The 22,843-nt window shown below is 37.0% G+C and overlaps 1 protein-coding gene across 4 annotated transcripts; it reads right to left on the bottom strand.

Annotated features, from left to right (window-relative positions):
- Positions 1–72: 72 nt before the first annotated feature.
- LOC121329732 (coiled-coil domain-containing protein 149-like) lies at positions 73–21,138 on the bottom strand. Of its 4 annotated transcripts, none has more exons than XM_041275486.1 (13): positions 21,077–21,138; positions 17,400–17,561; positions 16,569–16,607; positions 15,341–15,448; positions 14,402–14,518; positions 13,218–13,390; positions 12,876–12,948; positions 12,683–12,767; positions 9,622–9,766; positions 8,586–8,662; positions 7,215–7,247; positions 5,245–5,355; positions 73–2,814 (listed from the first exon to the last, which is right to left on the bottom strand). In XM_041275486.1, exons 2-13 carry the CDS (start codon positions 17,457–17,459, stop codon positions 2,249–2,251), a joined length of 1,587 nt encoding a protein of 528 aa, XP_041131420.1. In that variant the 5' UTR covers positions 17,460–17,561; positions 21,077–21,138; the 3' UTR covers positions 73–2,248. The 4 variants fall into 4 exon arrangements, with proteins under 4 accessions (XP_041131420.1, XP_041131395.1, XP_041131404.1 ...); XM_041275461.1 differs by having other exon boundaries at positions 20,937–21,131; XM_041275470.1 differs by lacking the exon at positions 7,215–7,247 and having other exon boundaries at positions 20,937–21,131.
- Positions 21,139–22,843: the final 1,705 nt, after the last annotated feature.

Genomic DNA, 22,843 nt, shown 5'->3' with positions numbered 1-22,843 from the left:
CTGTAATTTTATAGGCAGTACATAAAACAAAAATATGGCATAAAAAAAAACAACACAACTAAGAAAGACATGCCTGATTGATGACCTTTATTTCATGTAACAAAGAGACAACTAGGCCTCAATTACATAACACAGAATGCAACCTATGCAAAATACAATTTGTGGAAAAAATATTAAAACACTTTGAACAACAACATCACTGTGCAGTAACCAGTTTTCAAGACATTAAAACAATATAATTATTACCTGAGATGGCAAAGTCCAATCTTTGATTTGATTTTTTATTTTTAACTTCTTCCGTACGTTTGGTTAGGAAGTGTATTTAAGAGTTGCAAGTAATCATAACAAGATTTTAACGTTATGCAGAAATACAGCAATGATGTTCTGAAGCTGAATGGACAAAAGACAGAAGTTAGTAACTGGTACAGTGCCTCAGTTACGAGTTACAGCTAAACCGATAGTGCATATACAGTGGTCCCCCTTTATAAGGCGGCCCTTTGTACTGCGGAACAGGTTATACTTAAGATAAATAAGGTTAATATATGGTTTCATGGCAATTGCATAAACAGTGCTCCAGATATATGCAGACAATGCATGACAACGATTTATGGATGTATGGGCCAGACATCCCCTATTTCCCCAGAATCAGATATTATCAATAACTGAGGCCAAATAATGTCAACACAGTTTCATGATGACTGAATAAGTGGCTCTCCAGGTACATGTAAGTGTGACAGATAAACAGATGAGAACCTAAAATATGATCAAAATAAAAATATTTCCCATATCTTCTTCCAATTCAAAACCTAGACCACGTATATTGGTTGAAATCCAGAGTTAGTACACTGTAGACATATTGTAGTTTTTTATTTTGTAATGGACCAATGGAGCACTAACACATGCTTCAATCCTGTACCTTACTCTGTTGTACTGTATGTGAAATAAAAGCCCAAATGAAAATGGATTAAAAATTCCTCAAACACCTCCTTCATTTATACATGTGCAATTATGGTTTCCAATAGGTATAGCATTTTCAAGAACTGTAGCTAATAAACCCAATACTGTTTAAGATATTATAAACAGCACAACAAAAACTGAACCAGCTTTGCAAAATGCTAAACATCCAAAAATAAAGCATTATTCAGTTCAAATATAATTCTTACTATGTCCTGTTAATAAATATCAAGGAAAAATTATTGTGTTGTACAAATGCAGACTGACTAATTGTCAGTTTCATTCAATGGTATGAAACATCTACAAAAACCTAGCAACTACAGAATAATAACACTAGAATTTAATGAAAAAACTGATGTAATTTAAATGATGCTATAATCTTTAGCTGCTCTAGCTGAAATTTTAATAAATACCTAATTAAGACTGTCACATAATTATTTCCAGCAAAACTATACTTTACCCCCTGAAAAAAGGGTGATTGTACAATAAAACCTGTAATGAACCTGCCATTAATCCAGGCAAGTCTACAAAGCTGTTCATATAAAAGCCAATCTTAGTAGCCTACAGTTTTTGCATTACTGCTACTGTAAATGCATAAAGACCATGAAAATGCAAGGTAACTTTCAGAAAAGGTTTTCCGTTAAATCAGCAGTTGCCACAAAACCTTTTGTTTCTTAAATCAATTTTTAGATTTGCATTTATTTCGCTCAGTGTTATTTGCTACTGAAGGTTATGTGAATTACTACATTACTGTAACTGGTTTGGGATTATATCCTTTGAACAGGAGGGGAAATGTGGGAATCCGCATTACCTCGATTTAACAGAAAAGTTTCCTCACATGATTTCAAGTAAGTCCAGCAGCTGCAGTATATGCAGATCAACAGGAACCATATGCTGTGTTTACCCTCAACATGCTTTTAAATGTAATATATTCAAAATAATTAACGAACATACTCTCTGAATAAAAGCCCTCAAGAATCTTCTGAATGTCGGTTTATGTAAACAGCTTCATAATTAATATTACAGTTAAAAATGCACAAATTTCAAAAACCATTTAACGATCAACAGTCTTGGTGTTCCGTGTTTCTCATGTAATGTTTACCTTTAAGACAAATGTCAACAAAAATCGGAAACCTGTATGTTTCAGTTTTTTTTTTCTTCCCAAAACTCATTAGAACTTCATTCTAAAACCATAAAAAAAATCAACCCAAGTTCCAGTCTTAAGAACAACTCTTTATGGAATACCTTATTTATCTTCACTATCAGCCACCAGGCTCACAAAAACGAAAAGAATCTATGCAACATTCTCTGCAAAATAGTTTTCATTAGTTTCCCTTAATTCATTTTGAAGCAGTTCTTTTGAGGGCAAGGGGCTGCATATTTTGGAGTTCAATTCAGTTGTGGTATTACTGGCTACCTCACTGCTGGAGACAGTGTTCGCTGTGTCAGCATCTTTGTCTTCTACTAGATCAGCTGCAGTGACATGGTCACCCTCAGAACCTAAGAAGTCAGCTGGACTGTCCAGAGGAAACTCTGGCTCCAGTGACTTCAGTTCCAGTTGTGCTCCAGCTGCCACTGAACACTCCACCATTGTAGGGCTCTCAGTGTCACTGTACTCTAACTCTGCAGCTGCCAGTTCCTCTGTCATCTTCACTATCTCAGTCCCACGCCTGTATATCTCCTCCACCAGCGGTGAGTGGGGCAAAGATGGAACATTGCTTGTGTTGTGCTCCGGGCTGTCTGAACAAACCGGCATGTCACCATCTGGACCTGCTTGTGAACTCTGGGAGTTCTTAGGGTGGTCTTCATCAGCTGTGCTCTGCTCTCTTGCAGATGGTTCACTGTTTTCGATACTATCACCTGTTAGAGAAACAGGAGATTAATGGTCATATATGGTCATCAATGGTGGATATTTGCTATTTGCTCCCTCTTTTTGGAGTGCATAAAACAACATTGCACGCTTGTTCAAGAAAATGTCTGCATATTATTTCACGACCTGTAGTTTGTTTGTTGATAAAACCCTGCATGCTCTATTTGTATAATTAAAATAACAATTAATAAATATATTGTGTAATTACAGAATTATTTTCTGATAGCATTCATTATGTTGTCTGGTTAGCAGATCCTGTGTTTTTCTTAATGTTGGCCCATAATTTAAATCTGTTTTTTACATGATTTAAATCTGTTTTCTACATTTGCCCAAACTCAGATCCCCCTAACAAATAAAAAACTACCAGTATGCATGCAGTTGTACTACAAAAAAAAGTCTTCCTGTACACAATACTTTGTGTTGTGTATACTTTGTTGGTAGTTGTGCTTTCCTCCTAGATTCTGATACTAATCAATAACCTAAATACTGTCCTTAGCAAGGTTCATCAGCATTGGGAAAGGGGTTCTATACATATATGCAAAACTCTGAAGTGTGGCCTACGTTCATACAGACACAGTGTACGAGCGACTGCCACCCCCACTGCTATCGCCGGGATGCTTAATTATACACCTGTCTTGGATAAATTAAAAACAAATCTCAACTGAAAATCATTTAGACACTTTAGATGGAGAAAAGACACTGCTAATTTAATTAATTAGTTTCAAATGGGGAAAGTCTCCAGGGTGCATTAGAACTTTTTTCTACTGAAATAAATAAATGAATGTGTCGCTGTGACAGAAATATGAGTTCTGGTGATAAATCTTCCTCCCGACCTGTTAGGGCGCTAAAGAACGAAAGGAGAAGTATCTGGAAGGGCTGGCCTGACAGTTCGTTTCCAGGACCGGGAAGTGGGTCAGCCTGGAAAGAAGCGAGACTCTGTTGTAAGACCGTATTGATTTGAAAGGTAAACGAGGGGCAGCTGCAAGTAATAAGGCAGCTGCAACCGTTTACCTAGCTATCATGCGGGATTACATATAGGGGCCGGGGTAACGCTGATCTTTTCCTTCGTTTGGGTAAAACGCTGGAGAGAGAGAAGGATCGAGAGAGGAGCTCTCAGTAAAAGAAAAGAAAGAGTGTTGTGTGTTGTTTGTGTCTGTGTAAATAACTGTCTGTGTTTTCACCACTAGACAGCTAAACGCACAAATCCCGAGCTGTCGCGAGGGTCAGCACGAACCGGATCACCACTGCACCAACCGTCACGAATTACCCGTGTCTTCACCACCGCACACGCACGTTTGCACTCACCCAGGACTGGTGACCGTGTGCTTGTTTTTGTTCGCGACTGTGCCTTGTTATTGCTATCCCCGCGCTTTACACATTGTTGTGTATAGCCAGGGATTTATCATTTGACGGTCACCAGATCTAGATTACAAATAAAAGCACTTTTTCACTGGATATCGTTGTCTGCCTGTCACTCCTGCATCGCATTACTGCTATACCTGTTCCCCTCCACCAGCCACTTTGCCACAGTCGCATACAATAATTGACAGTAAAATGCAATAATTCTGAATATTCTTTTGTAAAAAGTACATGCAGTATACTTCATTTCATATTCAAGCTTTTAAAAGGCTTGTTTGGCACCAGCTACTCCACTAGCAAAATGCACTGGTTGTTGCAGCCCTAGTTTATAAAACAAATGCACTGTACTGTCATGTTTAATGAAATCAAGTATTCAGCTAAAGCCAAGCATGAGTATTTATATAAAATGTCTGTGCTGAAGTATTTAGATTTTTTTTTTTTTTTTTAACAGCAAGTGAGTTGTTTTTGCTATTATACCAAAGCCCCAACCTTGAATCAGCACATTGCTCCACAGTTCAATAAGATGTATTCAGTTCAAAGCTTGCTATACGCAGGAGAACACTGCCAAAGTTTACTAATGCATTCCAGTGGCATGTACTGCCAGTTCTAGAAACAGTGTGAACTTTACAACATATTTTCTGCAGGACCTGGCCTTTTCTCCTGTTAAACCAACATGCCTTTAGTAACAGGTCTTAAACCAAAATACCTCTTCTAATTTTTTTTAATTATTGACCCATATGTTTGAAGAAATCAGTCAAAAGGTTAAATACTCCACTCAGTTTGGGCATTGGTGGCACTGAAAGACACGTTTTAATTTAGCATGTGGAATGTCCACATTTATGATTACTGCCATCATAGACCACACGTTTTGAATGTCATCAGGCAGAATCCACTAACATTTCAAAATGCCATGGCATTTCACTGAAAGGGGTACTTATCCATCAATACTTATTTTGCTTTATTAAAAAAATGAAATCTCCCAGAGCATGCACTCTAATTACAAGACTTTGCTGCTCGTGGACTTCATTATTAATGAATGCTGAAACAAGCTACACACTTACCTTCAGAAGGCTTTGCCTTCAGCTGTGGCTCCATTAACTGAAGCAGAGGGGACCTGGGCCTCTGACTCACACTGAGAGCTGGCTCAGTCAATGTTATGGTATCCCTTCCTCCTAGTTTTAGAAAAGTTTGAAAAGCTAAGCTATATATATAATATATATATAAGTTAAATGTTATATATATATATATATATATATATATATATATATATATTATATATATATATATATATATATATATATATTATATATATACACACCCACACACACACACTGTTATTATGTCTACAATAAATGCACAATTCCCTATCTAATAACTAGAGGAACTAAAAGCAATATTCTACAATTCCTTGTACAAGGATTATTGTAGTACATTCTCATAAATAATTATAAAGCACATAATAATATGAATTTGGAATACATTAGGACCAATCTAAAATTGCAGACTCTAAACAAGGAACATATATTGACAAGTATTTAAAAAGAACAGTACTTTTATTTTTTATTTTTTTTAGTGCCTTCAAATATTTGGCTTCTGGTTAAATTCAGTACTGTTTATAATAATTATCCATTGTCTTAAAGTTCATCAGCCAAGAAATTCATGTGGAGTTGTGGCTTTACAGGTAGCTCTGTGAGACTGGATAGGTCACACACTCTCACAGACTTCATGGAACAGTCTAGCAGGGGGAGCTTACAGTGAAACTGGAACTATTACAAACCGGGCAATGAGAGGTTAACACACACAGATTGTACATATTTTTTTAATTTAAAGCTATTTACTTGTTAAGGCTTTTTAAAGAGTGTTGTGACAACCAGCATGTTAAATTGATATTTAATTTCAAACCATATGAATGTATTTATTATTTTAAATCTGAAACATGCGGTTATGAATTGAACTCAGAGATGTTTCTCTTACATTTTGAAGTTATAAATAACCCTTCTTATCATTGCAGTTTATATTCACTGTAAAGTCAAGCTGTAATTAATAAATGGTTATATGCTACAGTTCTAAAGCATTATAAACATTCTTTATTGTTACAAAGAAAAAACACAGGCACTACATTAACCTTATTTGGTTTTTCTCAGTAATCTTTCTCTCAATTCACTTTCATATCATTTTTTTTTCCCTCTGAACTGCAGATTTAGGGAACAAGAACAAAAACGGCAATGAAACACTGGAGGGAACCCTGCCTGCAATCCAATATAAGGGGCAGGTTACATAGGGTTCATACCTACACTCAACGGTAGTTTTCAGCGTTGCGTCAACATGATCGTCACAGGTATTTAGAACGTTTTGTTGATTACAGATGGAGGTCATTGCAGTGGATGCTGCAGCTGTCTGAGGTTTTAAGTGGAGAAAAAAATTCTAGAACTATCTGACAAAGAAGATTGTAGGATGGAAGTAGTTGTATTTCTGCATATTGGCTTGCAGCTACAGAATCTAACAGAATATTACAAAACCGTCAATACCTGTTTAATTAAACATGTTTTATTACTGTTTATTTGTACAATATTTTACTGGGGCTAATATAAATAAGGCTGGGCAGTCGACACTGGGCGTTATATCGAGCATGTATGGTACGGTATAGTATGGCCGTTTTCACTGTTTTATACTTTTTTGTTTTTAAACCTTTCCCGTTATTAAGCTGATCTGCTACTAGTAATTGAAATAATGTTTATAAGTGATATGAATATAGAAGAGCATTTTATTCAGAAAAAAAGTATTTGTTCTTCAAATAACAGCTTTGTGAATGGGGTGTTCAATTTTACATAACAAAAGGAACTTATTTCAATTTGATCATCTCTTCATCTCTGCCAAACAACGACAATAAGACAAGGGAACCCACATAAACAGTCATAGTGCATGAAAACACATTCTGTTTTATGGATTTGTTTTTACGTGATTTAACCCATGCTCATGCATTTCCCAATGAGAAAAGGAATATTACTCATTAAACAAAAAACAAACATACTCCCTAATCCCAATGACACGTTGTATGTCAGGCCTTCGGACAGCAATGGGAAAAGAAAGACACTAGTTAGCTACTCTTTTATTCATTCTGTTAGTAATCAACTGTTTGGGGCTGGGTGCTGAGAGTTTTCATGTTACAGTGATATGCTACCATTTAACCATGATGCACGGCTGATGAAAAACAACATGAGACTGGACATAGTACACAGATTAAAGCACCCAGAATAAAACACGAAGCAATGCACTGGGTTTCAAAAACAAACAAACAAACAAAAAAACACCAGCATAAAAAACTCAAACATTTTAACACACAATATTTCACATTCTAGAAGGGATTTGGTGATCTGATGTTTTTGAATGTACAGATCATTTGAAAAATAATCTGTAAATACACCCAGTGGGGGAAAAAAAAAAAAAAAAAAAAACAGCATATACTTAATAGCTAACCACTAAAAGTAATAGTATACTTATAGTCCTTGCAGACTATGTATTTGTATATGCGACTTAGATTATTTCGTCCTTGAAAGCCATAAGAAAACTTACTTAAATATGCATGTTTTACACAATAAGATCACTATGGGTACTGAACTCTGATAAAGTAGAGTCTACGTTGAGTTGGGAAGCATTGCCTGGATAAACAGGTATGAATAAAACGACTATGAAAATGTTTTAACCCTTTACTGCACTGGCTATGTTCCCATATCTATTTAATGGGTTAAACAGGGTAATATGCAGCAAAGAGTAATATCCTGTGGGAAGTCATAGAAACTCTCCACCATAAACACACCAACTAATGTAAACATACAGTACCGTACAGCAAACTATCTCCATTAAATTCAATACAGATTATACTGAAAGCTGAGTGAACTCATTCATTCATTAAAAACAGTGGGCTTAATACTTCAATCCAGTCTTTCTCAGGAAAAAAAAAACAAAACAGACACAGGTTCTCACAAATACCGTATATTATGTGTTGTCCATTAAAGAGGCCTTAGTTTAACAATTCTATGCCGTGTTTTGTCTCTTTTTCCTACTGACAGTTTTTTTTTTTTTTTATAAGTGTGAATGCCATATGCACAGCTATGATGGATGTATAAAATACCTGTATAAAAAGCCTGAGACAGCTAGACAGAGAATCATCAGACTTAGGGCATCATAAAACAAATTCTTATGAGGTAAGAAGTATTACATGTAAGGTGGTGGATGTGTTAAAGATTAATTGAAAATGTTGTTACAATTATCAGTTTCATATCAGAACAAAAAACAGCTTCTGCTAGCCACTGCAAAATAGTGGAACTCAATTTGACACTAGTAACACAGGTTAAGATGCTCATCTACTCAACACAGGGAATTAATATATGAAATTACTGACCTGGGAGACTCCACAAACCAGACACTTCCAATGTTTTCAGCTTCTTCTCAAGTTCTGCAACACGATTGCCCAAAATCCTTTCAAATCAAACAATAACTGAATCAAAAAAAGGCAGAGCTTGCTATTGAATTTTGTAAGAGGTACCTCTACCACAATGCATCCCTCCACCACACAGAAAACAGTATCACAGCTTCCTCCCTCCTCCTTATTACAACTTCATGTGTTTTTGTTCATAATTTTCGACAACCATTTTTGTTTTATTTTTTTTCCCACTCAAATTGAACGGTGTGAAGTTTGTTCAAGTGTAGTTTAGGGTTAATGAGGTCCTGACGAGCTAATCTGACACCTGACCCCAACACTATAAAGAACACAAAACACCTCTCTCATAACCCTGTCATTAAAATCACCGCAAGTAAACAAGAAGTTTAAAAAAAAAACAAACATACAAGCAAACAAAACAAAGTATACAGCATCTTGGGTCTAAGTGAAAATCAGACAGGAATTCCCCCTAATGGCAGAAGAAATAAATGGGGAGGTATCTAAGTGTTAAGTTATTTAAAGTTCCTTTTTAGATTTGTATTTATAAATACAATTCAGTGGGATATTCCTAAATAACTATGATTCTGCTGTACTGTATAACATTGCTTAATATTGTTGTGTTCTTTATATCTGCCTACGTCCTGCATTAAACCTTACTAAAAAGAGTTTCAAGTTCAAATAAATAAATAGGAATTGTACAGGGCTTTATTAACAAATCCTAATCCTATGGGACATATTGGAATGACACAAAGTTCCACTTAGCGTTTCTGTTTCAAGGTCACCCACTAGAATGCTGGCAGGATATACAATACAATCTCCGACCTTACATTACTGTTATCTTTAATCACCCTGAAGCACTCACATCAGTGACTATGAATATCCGTTTGCTCAAATTAAGAAACAAAATGCTGACTTACAGTATACACTCATGAAAACTGGCAACAAGAACTACTTTGTCAAAACAATATGCAAGGATAAAGTCGGAATCACTCCATACTTGTTAGTTTGACGCTGGTGTTGTAAAACCATATTTTTCTCATGAATTGTCTCGAGGAGAGCAGTAGCCAGGGACTTCAGGTCTGATATGGACTGAGGGGTGGCGGGCAAACTGCAACCACTGTCTTTGGATAACAATTCCTGAACTGCAAAATATATGAAACAGAATAGAAATGTACAAAAGCTGCATATACATACATACATATACATACATACACACACTATTTTGGTTTATTTTTGTAAAGTATTTAATTTGAAAAAAAAATATATATATATATGTTCAGGTTGGTTGGACGACGTTAGGGGACCGCAATTTTCAAATAGTGCCACAGATTCTCAATGGGATTGAGATCAGGACTTTGACTGGGCCACTGTAGGACATTCACCTTTTTGTTCTTGAGCCACTCCAATGTTGCTTTGGCTTGTGCTTGGGATCATTGTCCTGCTGAAAGGTGAATTTCATCCCAAGCTTCAGTTTTTTAGTGGACTGAAGCAGATTCTCTTGCAGTATTTTCCTGTATTTTGCTCCTTCCATTCTTCCTTCAATTGTAACAAGATGCCTAGTCCCTGCTGATGAGAAGCATCCCCACAGCATGATGCTGCCACCACCATACTTCACTGTAGGGATGGTGTGTCTTGAGGCATGGGCAGTGTTAGGTTTGCGCCACACATAACACTTTGAGTGTTGGCCAAAAAGCTCTATCTTGGTCTCATCTGACCACAAAACCTTTTCCCACATTGCAGCTGGGTCACTCTCATGCTTTCTGGCAAACTCCAGATGTGCTTTCAGATGGCACTTTTTGAGTAACGGCTTCTTTCTTGCCACCCTCCTATACAGGCCAGTGTTATGCAGAGTTCTTGATATGGTTGACTGGTGCACCATTACTCCACTCCCAGCCACTGAACTCTGTAGCTCCTTCAAAGTGATTTTTGGCCTCTCTGTGGCTTCTCTCACAAGTCTCCTTCTTGTTTGAGCGCCGAGTTTTGAGGGAAGGCCTTTTCTTGGCAGTGCCTGGGTGGTGTGATGCAGCTTCCACTTCCTAATTATTGATCCAACTGTGCTCACCGGGATATCCAAACACTTGGAAATTATTTTGTACCCTTTCCCTAATCTATGCATTTGTATTACTTTATCTCTAACTCTAATAAATCTCTAATAAATTTAATGTACACAAAAGGCTGTGTAGGCTTTTTTTTTTTTTTTTTTTTTTTTAAGCTGAAGGGCTTTTGCACAAAACTTTTTGTGCACATTGTATTTATTTTTTTAATACACTGCAGTTCAATCTTCTCTGAATCTTTATATATATATATATAAAGATTCAGAGAAGATTGAACTGCAGTGTATTAAAAAAATAAATACAATGTGCACAAAAAGTTTTGTGCAAAAGCCCTTCAATGGTTTGCAGAAGTATTCACCCCCCTTAGACTTCACATGTAGACTCTACACAAACTACTCCATATTGATGAAGTTAAAAAATGTATATAGAATATAAACAAGTACAATTTACAGAGTTAAACAGATTAATCTCAGTTGCATAAGTATTCAACCCCTTTTAATGCTGTCCTAAATCAGCTATTTGTTTGAAAGGTCACAAAATTAGTACTGGTTTCAGCCTGTGTGTACTAAAGTGGTTTAACTTGTACATAATATCCCCCAGGTATAAAAGACTTTCAAGCTGCAACTCACATAGTGATCCAACAAACCAACCATGAAGACCAAGGAGCTTTCGAAACAAGTCAGGGATAAAGTGGTAGATTGGGAAAAAGCAGAAGGGTACAAGAAAATTTCAAAGGCGCCAATTATCCCTCTCAGCACAGTGAAGTCCATCATTAAGAAGAGGTAGATACCACCCAGACACTACCCAGATCAGCTCTCCCTCCCAAACTGAGCAGCCAGGCATGCAGGAAACTGGTTCGGGATGTCACTCTGAAGCCAACAATGACCTTGAGATGTTCAGTGTCAGAGATGGGAATCAGGGTTCACACATCAACAATAAGCCGGTCCCTACACAAAGCTGGCCTGTATGGACAGGTGGCAAGAAAAAAGCCATTACTCAAAAAGCCTAATCTTAAAGCACGTAAGGAGTTTGCGAGAAAGCATGTAGTTGATACTGCAGACATGTAGAAAAAGGTTTTGTGGTCAGACGAGACAAAAATTTAACTTTTCAGTCTATATTCCAAGCGTTACATCTGGCACAAGCCCAACATTGCACATCACCCAGTCAACACCATCCCAGCTGTCAAGCATGGTGGTGGCAGCATTATGTTATGGGGATGCTTCTCTTCAGCAGGGGCTGGGAAGCTTGTCAGGATAGAGGGGAGAATGGGTGGTGGAAAGTACAGGTGAATCCTTGAGGAAAACATTTTTAATTCAGCCAAGACACTGAAACTGGGGAAGAAATTCACATTTCAGAGAAGACCATGAACCGAAACACAAACCCAAAGCCACACTGAAGTGGCTGAACAAGAAGAGAATTAATGTTCTTCAGTGGCCCAGTCAAAGTCCTGACTTGAATCCAATCGTAAATTTTGAAGATAAAACTTGAAGATTGCAGTCCATCGACGATCCCCAACAAACTTATCTGAACTGGAGCAATTTTCTCATAAAGAATGGACAAAACTTTCACCATCCTACTGCGCAAAGCTAGTAGAGACCTATCCAAAAAGACTCATAGCAGTAATTGCTGCAAAAGGTGCTTCTACCAAGTACTGACTTAAGGGGCTGAATACTTATGCAACCAGTAAATTTCATTTTGTACATTTTCTTTGCAAGTTTTGCTGACATTTAACCTCCCCCTCATATAACAGTGTTAAGTTTAACTACTACAGCTTTGAAAAACTTGTTGTTTGAAAAACTGGGCATACATTATTGTAATTCAACAAAATGTGACACTTCTGCAAACAACTGTCATCACTCACTCAATATGCTTTGGGGGTCTCCATTCCAAACACTGAAAATGTTTTCAGAAAATGTCCACAAGTTCAGAGTACAAGTTGGTACAGCTGCGAGTTAGTGAACTCTTAAATTGTTTATCTGCAATGATGAAGCAATAGCAGCCTACCTTGTTTGGCAGACAGAACCCCAGTGAGGGCACTGCTACTACATCTGCTGCTTGTTTTGGAATTCTTTCTTCGTTCAAGGGCATTCTAAAAGATCAATGCACAAATCAAAATAATGTCATATGTTTTCCATGTTAAAATATAGGAGCATTGTTTTTTTTGTTATGTCATATATACAGTAACAACTTGCTGCACCTTGTACTTGACAACATTCGTTTTGAGCAAGTTAACCTCTTCCTGCACTTGCTTTAATCTTTCATGTAAATATCTGAAAGAGAAAGAAAACACATTTATATACACCTGTCTGTAGACATAGAACATTTGTGAGTGTAGATTTGAAATTCTTTCTTTTTTAACACCTTCTGTCCTGTCATAACAAAAACAGTTGTTGGAATTGAGGGCTACATAAAATTGCTACTGTATCTAATTCAACTCCTTTTCTATATCTGAACTGTAGTAAATTGTGCCAATGAAGGAGAGGGAATGCCTGGCACCACTGGCCCCGTTTCATTCTTCAGTGTAATAAATAACACAAACCTGTTCTCCATGCACAGAGCGTCAACATCAATAATGCGGTTCTCATGCCCTCCGAGAACTTGATTGAGCTCTAGGTTCAGTCTGTTGGCTTTTTCCTGGTAAAACGAGCGCTCGGCTTTCACATCCTGTAGTTCATCCACTGACGCTTGGAGGTCTTGCTCCAATTGCTCATTCTACAGAATTAAAAAAAAAAAAAATACTATATATATATATATATATATTATATATATATTTTTTTTTTTTTTTTTGTTAAGGAAGGCATTTTTATGTTATATCCAGATAGAGAAATGTTATGAAGTGAGAAGTGTAAATGAGTCAATCAACTAATAACCACAATGTTATTAAAACATATTGGAGAACATTCAATAGGTAGCTGAAAAAGCTGAAAATGAGTAGAATTGAATGGTTACTTGCAGACTGGGAATAAATGAGACTTGTCAAATGTAAGTAGCACCCTTCTAACTGTGCCAGTAGTCATTCCTATGTAAGCTTCTTCCATAAGGATGTATTTAGAATCCCTAAAATCAGTGGAAGTAAAATTAGAATACCTGAAAAACAAATTACATTTCCAGCAGGAAAAAATGTAATTATACATTTGCAGTATGCCAAGCCATCAAGAATGTTTACTAGTATTCTACAAACATTTTAAACACCCAACTAACTTTATGTTATCTTGTGGGTGTCAATATGAATGAACATAACGGAATACTAGGGGTAGAATGACTACTTATTTTAAGAATAGTTAAGGGTAACTTAATCAAACTGGTCAACAGTCGGGAAGAAGCACACATAGAAAAAAAACAACAGATTTTATTTTCACTTTAAGTATTTTTCTGATGCATCAGAGATGAATGTTTCATCTTACATATAATCTCCTCTATCAGAAATGGTGACTTCCATTTTAATTTGAAAAATAAAGTGATATGTTTAGGCTTTAAACAAATTACCAGTTTGTGACATTGCTAAACCACCCAAAAAAGACTAGATAAAACTTCAAATCTAGTGCTGCATGGAGATAACCAAAAGCAGAAAAGACATCACATAAACACAGTAATAAAGAAGAAATACAAATGTATTACTCCTTAACCTAATGTATTTTACACAGAATTATTTAAGCTACAAAATTATTTATTCACATTCATGTTAATTATTACTTTTCAAATGTGAAAGCAGAGGTGTCTTACTTGTTCCCGTGATTTCTCTAGCTGCTGCACAAGGTCTTCACGCTCATGTGCAGGAAAGTGACGAGCTCCCACCTCATCATCACCCAGCCTTTGTTTGGCAATGGTCATTCTGAGGAGCTGTGGGGCAAAATATACAAGTACTGAAAAGAAACTAAGTTAAATATTAGACAAGCTTGAAGTATTTTTGTATTAATGTGCAAATCTCTTAACCTGATTCATTGCCAATGTTACTTTGCACAAAATACAGTCTATAAAGAACATAGTTAGTGTATGCACTGAACAGACAATGTAATAACTAGTTTCATTTGTTTGCTCTGAGTGAGATTCAAGGATTTAATTACAGCTTGGAATAGGCAGTAGTTGTGTTTCTCTAGTCTTTAAGTTCTAATTTCAAAAAAATTGTTTTGCCCAATTTACAAAAAAAAAAAAAAAAAAAAAAAAAATCAGATATTTTTTTAAGGCAAAAAAAAAAAAAAAAAAAACACACTGTGAATAGACAGTTTAGAGAAGTCAGGTGGAGAATATGAAAGGATGCATCTGTTTTCCAGAGTAGTTGATAAGACATTATTTTTGTTTCTCATAAAACATCAGTAGCATCTACCATCTTCAATCAGTCATGATCTAACACATCTGCCCGAGATGACAAATTTTACAAACTTACAAAATACACAGGGCACAGGTGCTAATTGACCGACCCGATATATTTATTAATCTTATGACTTTATATAATTTATCTTTTTACACACAAAAGATATCAAAAGAAATGCAACAGGCAGGCACGTTTTGCTGACTAATACAAATACAAAAAAGGGCAATTAAGAAAGAGAAGAAGCTGCTTTCAGCCCTAAATTTTGCACGCAGTATTTTATTACGCAGCCAGGCTGCTACCTCTAGGGTGCATGTGTCTTGCTGCTTTCAATGAGATTAATAATGGCACACCTTGTTATCCCCATAAGCTTCTCCCAACCTCTGCTTCAAATCCTTTATTTCTTCTACCAGTTGTTTACTGCGTTCACGGGAGTCTCTCAACAGCTGGGCAAGATTAACCTGAAACCAGAAATTCGTTTTTTATTTCTGTTTTCTGGCTATATGGTGTATGGGCTCATCGGCTTGTCAGATAATGCATTTCGATACAAAAACAGCAGGTTAAAAATACTAACAGATATTACTGCAAATTGTTTGGAAGAAATAATGATGGATAACAAGCAAAAGCCATGACATAAATCCTAAAAAAAAATGACATTTGCTTTATTTGGCTTTGGCTTTCCCCTAGCCATTGCCTTAAAATATTTGAAAATCCCTCAAATGCTAGACTTCCAATTCTAACCCAAGCAGAGCCTCAAGCTGATCTAATTAGAGTTATTCCATGTCTATGGAGTGTCTGGGCACATTTATTAGGACATATTTCTTTGTACTGGCGTTGAAAAAAACAGCAGAGTCCTTTTGACAGTTGTGATTTACTGATGTAATTAAGGGAGCTATGGAAGCCCTAGAATTAAAGCATTAGGGTGTACCAGATATAAAGATGAAAAAAAGTGTGTTCTTTAGCTGTAATTTGTCTGCTGGGTTAGACGAGTTATAACCAAGGCTTTGAAATCTATTTTTGTTACTTCTTATTTATTGTAGCAAACCAGCGATTTGTCTTCCTTGTATTCTGATAAAATCTTTTGGTGCTTTGTTTTTAAATTTAGTATTTCAAAATGCTTCCAAGCACATTGGTACAGATATTACTAGCTGGTTCCTAATCACTTCCTGTGCTCCATGTCACTTGGTGTGATTGCAGCTGGAACACTGGAGTTCAGCTGGCCTGTGGTGCGGAGGGTGACAACAACATACATCTGCAGAGGTGAATTAAAAATTAGAGCTATACGTATGACAAAAGAAGAATACAGAAGAATAGTAGAGAATAAGAAAAGGCAATGAGCAGTTAAATGAAAATGAGATGACCTAGATGTTATTAAATATGCAAATGAGATGCTAGTATCATGGTAGAGCTGATATGTACTTGGAATAACTTCTTGTGTTCTTGAGTAAGTGTGACACACAGATGGACGGATGTACAGACAGACAGAGCCTGGATGCATGGATAGACTGGATGCGTGGATAGACTGGATACATGGTTTTGAAGTAGTTCTAACAGTTCTTATCTGGTTAATAACAGACATACCTGATTTCGTTTTTCAGGTGGTAAAGAAGGGTCCCCATCCTACAAAAAAAAAGGACAATTTATACCATTAGTAATTTTTATTGTATATCAGTGTTATTTAAAGGTATATGTCACCTGCATTTTCTAATGCTAAATGTTATATCTACTTAATATCATGAAAGCTGATTGAGGGGAGGTGATGTGGCCCATAGCTGAACACTGTGCACCTCTCATATGCTTCCCCACGTGGATTCAGAAAGCCAGACTTGAAGAGGGTTTTCAGAAGCTGGAATAGTTAGTATGCCCATGGCAAATGATAATCTAAGCACAAATAACAGTACAGTCACAAAGCACACCCATAATTGATATAAAAAAAGATAAGAAATGACATAGAAGGAAAATGTAGAGGATAATTAACTTCCATTTCACAACCAAATATATAGAGGCCTGTCAGCATTCATGGGCAGACACAATCGGTGTGGCATACATCACAGTACAGAAAGAGACCTGGAGGGTCTATCTAAACTCCAACATTTTATAATCATACTTAGGAGAAAAACTCAGTTTGGCTTATCTCCTTGGAGATTTTTTAGATATCCCTAATCTTACCTCCCTGTAACACAGACACACACACACACACGTAAAGCCAGATGGACATGCATCTCCATATTTTACCAGAATCAGATACCTCTCAATAACGAGTCCTTAATAAAGTCCTAGAAGAGCACGATCACAATCACAATGTATTTGTAAACTGATATGTGCCTCTGCTATATCCCACGCACTGGAACTCATACACCAAAGCCCTGCAGTACTACAGTATAGCATTGTGAAGTAGGCAGCAAGTCGTACAATGAGCTCTCTGTACTCCTTCTTCACAGATTGATGCCGTTCCCTCAGCTGGTTGGCCATCAGTTTGTACTGGTCTCGTTCCTGCTGGCAGCTGTCCAGCTCCTTGGACAGGATCAGCAGGGCTTCCTTCTTACTCTCCAGCTTCCTTTTACACACCAAATACTGCAATCAAAATGGGAGGCCACATTAGAAAAGCAGTATTTTATACAGGCGCAGTATAGAAGGCATTATGTGAATTATCTGATATATTAAAGCTTGGTAGCTTGAAATATTTAATTATTTTTAGGTTTGTATGGGGGTGACAACACGAATGTTAGTGCGCAGTCTGAATAATGCAGCACACTCTGCTGTATTTAGAAGAGCAACATTCCATAGTTACCTACATTTTCCCTTATAGTAAATTTGACAGGGACTCAAAAATAAAACATAGATCAAAAAAAAAATTAAAAGCATTTTGCTACTTGTCGCTAGAAAGCATGCAACATGTATGTTATATAACTTGCATACTGTATGAGTCTCACTAAGGCTGGTTTAAGCCCCTGAAGCCAAGAATAGACTGGCATAAAACCAAACTGTCCTGAGGTTTGCCTTTGCTTTACAAAACCGACTGCTTTGCGGGAAATTGGTTATGGAGAAGCTTTTAACTCTATAGTGTAGGTTGCAAAAGACAATAACACCCATCAAAGCTAAAACTAAATTCCAAACAGGAGCAAATGGAGACAATTTAAAAAAAAAATAATAATATTTTTTTAAAGCATTTATTCAACAGAAAATACATAGCACAAACCAAAATCATAAATCAGAGATCCCAATAAAGACTCAGAGTTGTGTAAAATGAATCAGGTCATACTGTATATTGACATCCCTGTAACTTCAGACCCTCTAACAAGGGGTTTTAGACTAATGATAAACTTCCTAAATGGAACTGCCCATCTAAACTACATAATGCCCTCCTTAACACCTAGTCAGCAGTCAACATTCTGCTGTGCCGCAGGAGACAAGCATATTGCATCTGTACAACTCTGCATGCCTGCATGTGCATTGCAACTGAATCACAGTAGGCTACTGTGTCTTGGAGTGGCCTTGCATTGCCAGTGTTCTGTCATCTGTGCTGGATGGAAATCCAGTTACACACCCAGGGATGAAAAAAATGAGTAACTATGAACTCACTGTGCTTTTTAAAGTTTACAAAGGAACACAATGTCAGCGTTTTGTTGTCCATACAGTATTTGTTGTCAGTATATGATTCATCACATACTGTTTGACACAATTTACAGCATAAGCCTTTTTCATTTCCATAGACATTAATTTGAAGTTGGGTTTTGGTTGGGAGGAAAAGGTACAAATGTACAAAAAGATCTGCACTGTACCTGCAATCATCACACATTCCTATTGGGTTTGTCCGTAAGAGGGCGAAGAAGTGGTCACAAAACAAGAACTAAGATCCCCTGTAATTTAAATACAACTGAAATGAGGATCTGAGACTTGCTAACCAGCTGCAATTTATCTGAGGGTTACTCCTATCATCAGTCTTTGTTCGGTTTTTGTTTTGCCTGATAGGTACTGTAAACTGTCTGAACCAATACAACAGGCAGTGGCTTTAAAATCAATTAATAACCTCTGTCACCTTCTTTAACTCTCTTATCTCCGATAAAAGCACACTTGCTTACACGTAAGTGCCAGCTGCTACTAACTCAGTTTCCGCATGACCTTGATTACCTTACACAATTCCTCTCCTTAGGTAGCCCCCCCCCCCAGGCAATTTAAAGCGTTAATGCTCTATTCACACAATCTTTACAGTATAATGCACAACCAATATGCCTTCATATTGAAAACAGGATTGTGAATGACAATCATATACCTGGTACTTTTAATATCATACCTAAACAAGTGAAACTCTGACACCCCGACTGGGAGCAGGATACAGCACTGAAAAAGGCCCTCTTCTTTCAAGCTTTTGTTTCCTATCCACTTTCTCATGCAAATGCACCCCAACACCACTGGCCGGCTCTTGCGAATACTATGACAAATTGCAAACTGGTTTGATCAGTCAATGATTCAAGTGTAAAAATATTGCTGCATTAAATATATTGAACTTTATGCAGTGCTGAATTTAAAACTGAGGGTATTCATTTCTAAATTGCCTTTACCAGGAACAAATCCTTTCATTATCTTTCCCTATACAAAACTGTGGTCTCCATATTGCCTTCTCCGATAACATGGTAACAGCCCCTCTAAAAGTTTTCACGTTCAGCAAGATGCACAATTAACTGAATTCTCCCTTCAGCTACTGGCATTATCATTGATGCCATGGCAACTGACATGCTCTGCTGGATGTGTGTCTGAAGTCTTCCTTAGTCATCCCTCTTAAGTGGGTGGGCTCCCAGCGTGCTGTGTATACAGTATCCTGTACATTTCTTACACAAGGACACTTTACATTGGCAGTATCCATTTAAAATGGGTTTGCTGCACTTAAAACCTGGGCTGCTATGCTTACAGTAACCATAGATACAACAAAGTCTTGATCACCTGGCGTAATCAGAAAGCCTCTGGAGCCAACACAAACCCACTTTCGGAGTGAACAGCTTCTTTCCACAACATTATCATCATTGAAAATATTCAGCAACAGTTTACATGGCTTCTTTATTACCCCCGAAATCATATGCGCTGCTTTTCAGGTTAGAAAATGCAGAAACTTCCAAAAATGAAACGCTAATAAACAACACTGCATGTTCCTGGCGTTGCTGGTGTAGCCATTGATATGTCCCTTTCATAAATACAGGCAGTCTGTATCCACCTCTATGCCAGCATACAGTATATAACCACTATTGACTTATTGTATGTAATCTGCATTAGCCTCAATATACAGCCCCCCACCCCACCCCCCCACCCCCACCCCCTAACGGAGACTCAGTCCAGGTCTTGAACGTAATTGTTACCGTGGAGTGTCTTTTCTAATGTCTGGACCCTGTGGAGTAGCTCATCGAAATGTATCCAATAAGACCTGACCGTTCACCCATTTACGAACCAATACATGCTTTGTTATTGTTATGCTTACATGGTACTTGTCCTGTATTAACCCTCGCCTTTAATGTGCCACCCCCCACCCCCACAACAACCATTTAGGGTGACGACAACTGCTGTTGACAAACAAACATATAATAATAATAATAATAATAATAATAATAATAATAATAATGTACTGCAATTTAAATAAGTAAATACATTTATCCACTTTTACTTAAATGTATTTGTCCGACAGTTTCATGGTTTATTTTATTAGGCTGATGTCACACATCACCAGGATGTTGATTTAAGACTGTCCGCATTTTTTTTATTTGACAAGTTTGTGTCCAGTTCATATTATTATTTAAAAATATATAAATATAAAATATCAGTACAAGCACAATGCAACATGACACACTGCACAGTCCTGTAATGCAACACAACAGGTGATATACGACATGTTCAATTCCTCTCCAGATGGAACACTGCATTGACTCAGGCTGCAGAGATGACATGTCGCGTCGTACTCACCTCGTTGACCAGCCCTTGCCACTCGCTCTCGCTCCTTTTGGAATTATTCATTTTGAATGGCTATTTGGAAACGCTTATAATATAAAATATTGTCTTATTTTAAAACATCACTATTCAAATCAAGAAAAACAGTGCTGTACCTAAGCTAGCTTCGAGAATCCTTCGTAAACTCCTCCTCCTAGTGCTCAACCTCACATCTGCTGGGTTTACGCTACGTCAGCATTTAGCTGTAGGGTGGAGCCATCATATGACGATATAGGATTTGCAACCGGATTTTGGCTGGTGTTGGGGAGTAGTGCATCCAGTTCATATTTATTTTACAATGTGTGCTTTTGAACAATGGAAGCATGAATCTCTTAAGTAGCTGTCCCATGATTTTCCCTATATAAGCAATACTGTCAGTTTTGTGTTATACAAATTAAATTACTCTCAGGACTATTTTAGGGATAGCTCCTTTTGCATAGCAGTTTCACCTGTTCCAGGTTTTACTATGTGATCAATTAGCCCCAGTTTATAGCTACCAAGTTCAGGTGTTTCTTATTAGTAGTACAACCAGGAATGGATTGAGATGCTATGCGATGGGAGTCTTATTGCCATCTCTGAGTGAAAATACTGCTAGTGCTAATAAGACAAGAAAATTGATTTCAGAACCTTGGTTAGTAGTCCTTTAACATCTCATCCTAGGAACTCCACCTCCTGCAGTGCAGCGCCTCTGACACCATGCTTGATCTCTGTCTCAGAGGGAAGAGACAGTGGCCACACCGAGCCACCAAACCCATTTTACAAAGAGGACCCCCATGCAAGTCCTCACCATGTCAAAGATATGGTTTGCAGGTGATATGACTTCAGGCAGCCAACTTGAATGTAATTTAATTTGGAAACAGACACGCTAACAAAGTGCTGTAGTTTAGCCTCCAGAGAAAATTGAAATACTGTAACCACAGCAACTGACATGGACTCACACTACTGTTTTGTTAAGACTTGCCGTCTTACTTCTATATAAAGATTTGTGTGTGGTACACAGAGTGGTTGCCACGTTCTATCCTGGTGGCACGTCAACTATTTCTCATGGTTCAGCTGTAATTGTGAACGTTTAGCTTGTATTATATTGTTATAATGATTTTAGGTTTGTGCAGCGTATTTTATGATGTGATAGATGCCAGAGCACCTTTCATTTTGTTACGTATACTTTGTTTTGTTTTAGTATTTGGACAGTGGAGATGAGTTTCTGGATGGATCTGGTTCCTGATTAGCAAAAGGAGGCTTGGTATTTGAATCAAGACAGTTAACCATTCAATATTTATTAAGTAAAAAAAAAAAAAAAAAAAAAAAAAAAAAGACAAATAAGTTTGTTTTTTTATTTTGCTTTATTTTTATGAAATGTTAGATTTTTACAAACTCTGCCACAGTTGCATACCCAAATGATAGCACCTAATTTCAGTCTTTAAAAGTCTTTGCGGAGGCAAAGTGCGTCATATTAAAAAGAGGATAGGCATGACCATGTCTCTGTCATTGTGGAAGATAATATGTATAAGTGTCAGTTTGTAGGGTTTTTATTAACAGCATACATACATTTTGTCCCGACTCTTTAAAGAGCTCAACCTGTTTAAAAGCCAAGAGATGTTATACAGTCCTGTACATGCAACTATCTTAACTTTATATCCAAGAGCACCACCTAGAGGCAAGCATCACACATTCCACTTACCTGGATTTGAAATACAAATGCTTCCAGAAGACACCTTCTGAAACGGTTAAACTGAATTCCAGATATATGAGTCTAAAGATTAGATACGATTATAAAGTGACAACTTCATATTCGGAGCACTAGTGTGTTATTTCTGTTTTACAATATCCAAAGGAGAAGTAATGCCTGCATTTGGGGTTATCGGATTGGAGTAGTTTTATCC

The sequence above is a fragment of the Polyodon spathula genome, chromosome 2, assembly GCF_017654505.1.
Source record: "Polyodon spathula isolate WHYD16114869_AA chromosome 2, ASM1765450v1, whole genome shotgun sequence".
NCBI classification, from domain to species: Eukaryota; Metazoa; Chordata; class Actinopteri; order Acipenseriformes; family Polyodontidae; genus Polyodon; species Polyodon spathula.
Note: the sequence above shows the minus strand (reverse complement) of the source record. Positions and strands in the feature narration are given on the sequence as shown.

Excerpts from the sequence above, each read along its gene's own strand:
- LOC121329732 (XM_041275461.1), bottom strand. The coding sequence starts at position 20,987 with ATGAATAATTCCAAAAGGAGCGAGAGCGAGTGGCAAGGGCTGGTCAAC. Across the intron at positions 12,949-13,217 it reads GCTCTGTGCATGGAGAACAG|ATATTTACATGAAAGATTAA; the intron begins GTTTGTGTTATT and ends TTTCTCTTTCAG. Across the intron at positions 2,815-5,244 it reads GAAGGCAAAGCCTTCTGAAG|GTGATAGTATCGAAAACAGT; the intron begins GTAAGTGTGTAG and ends TTTCTCTAACAG.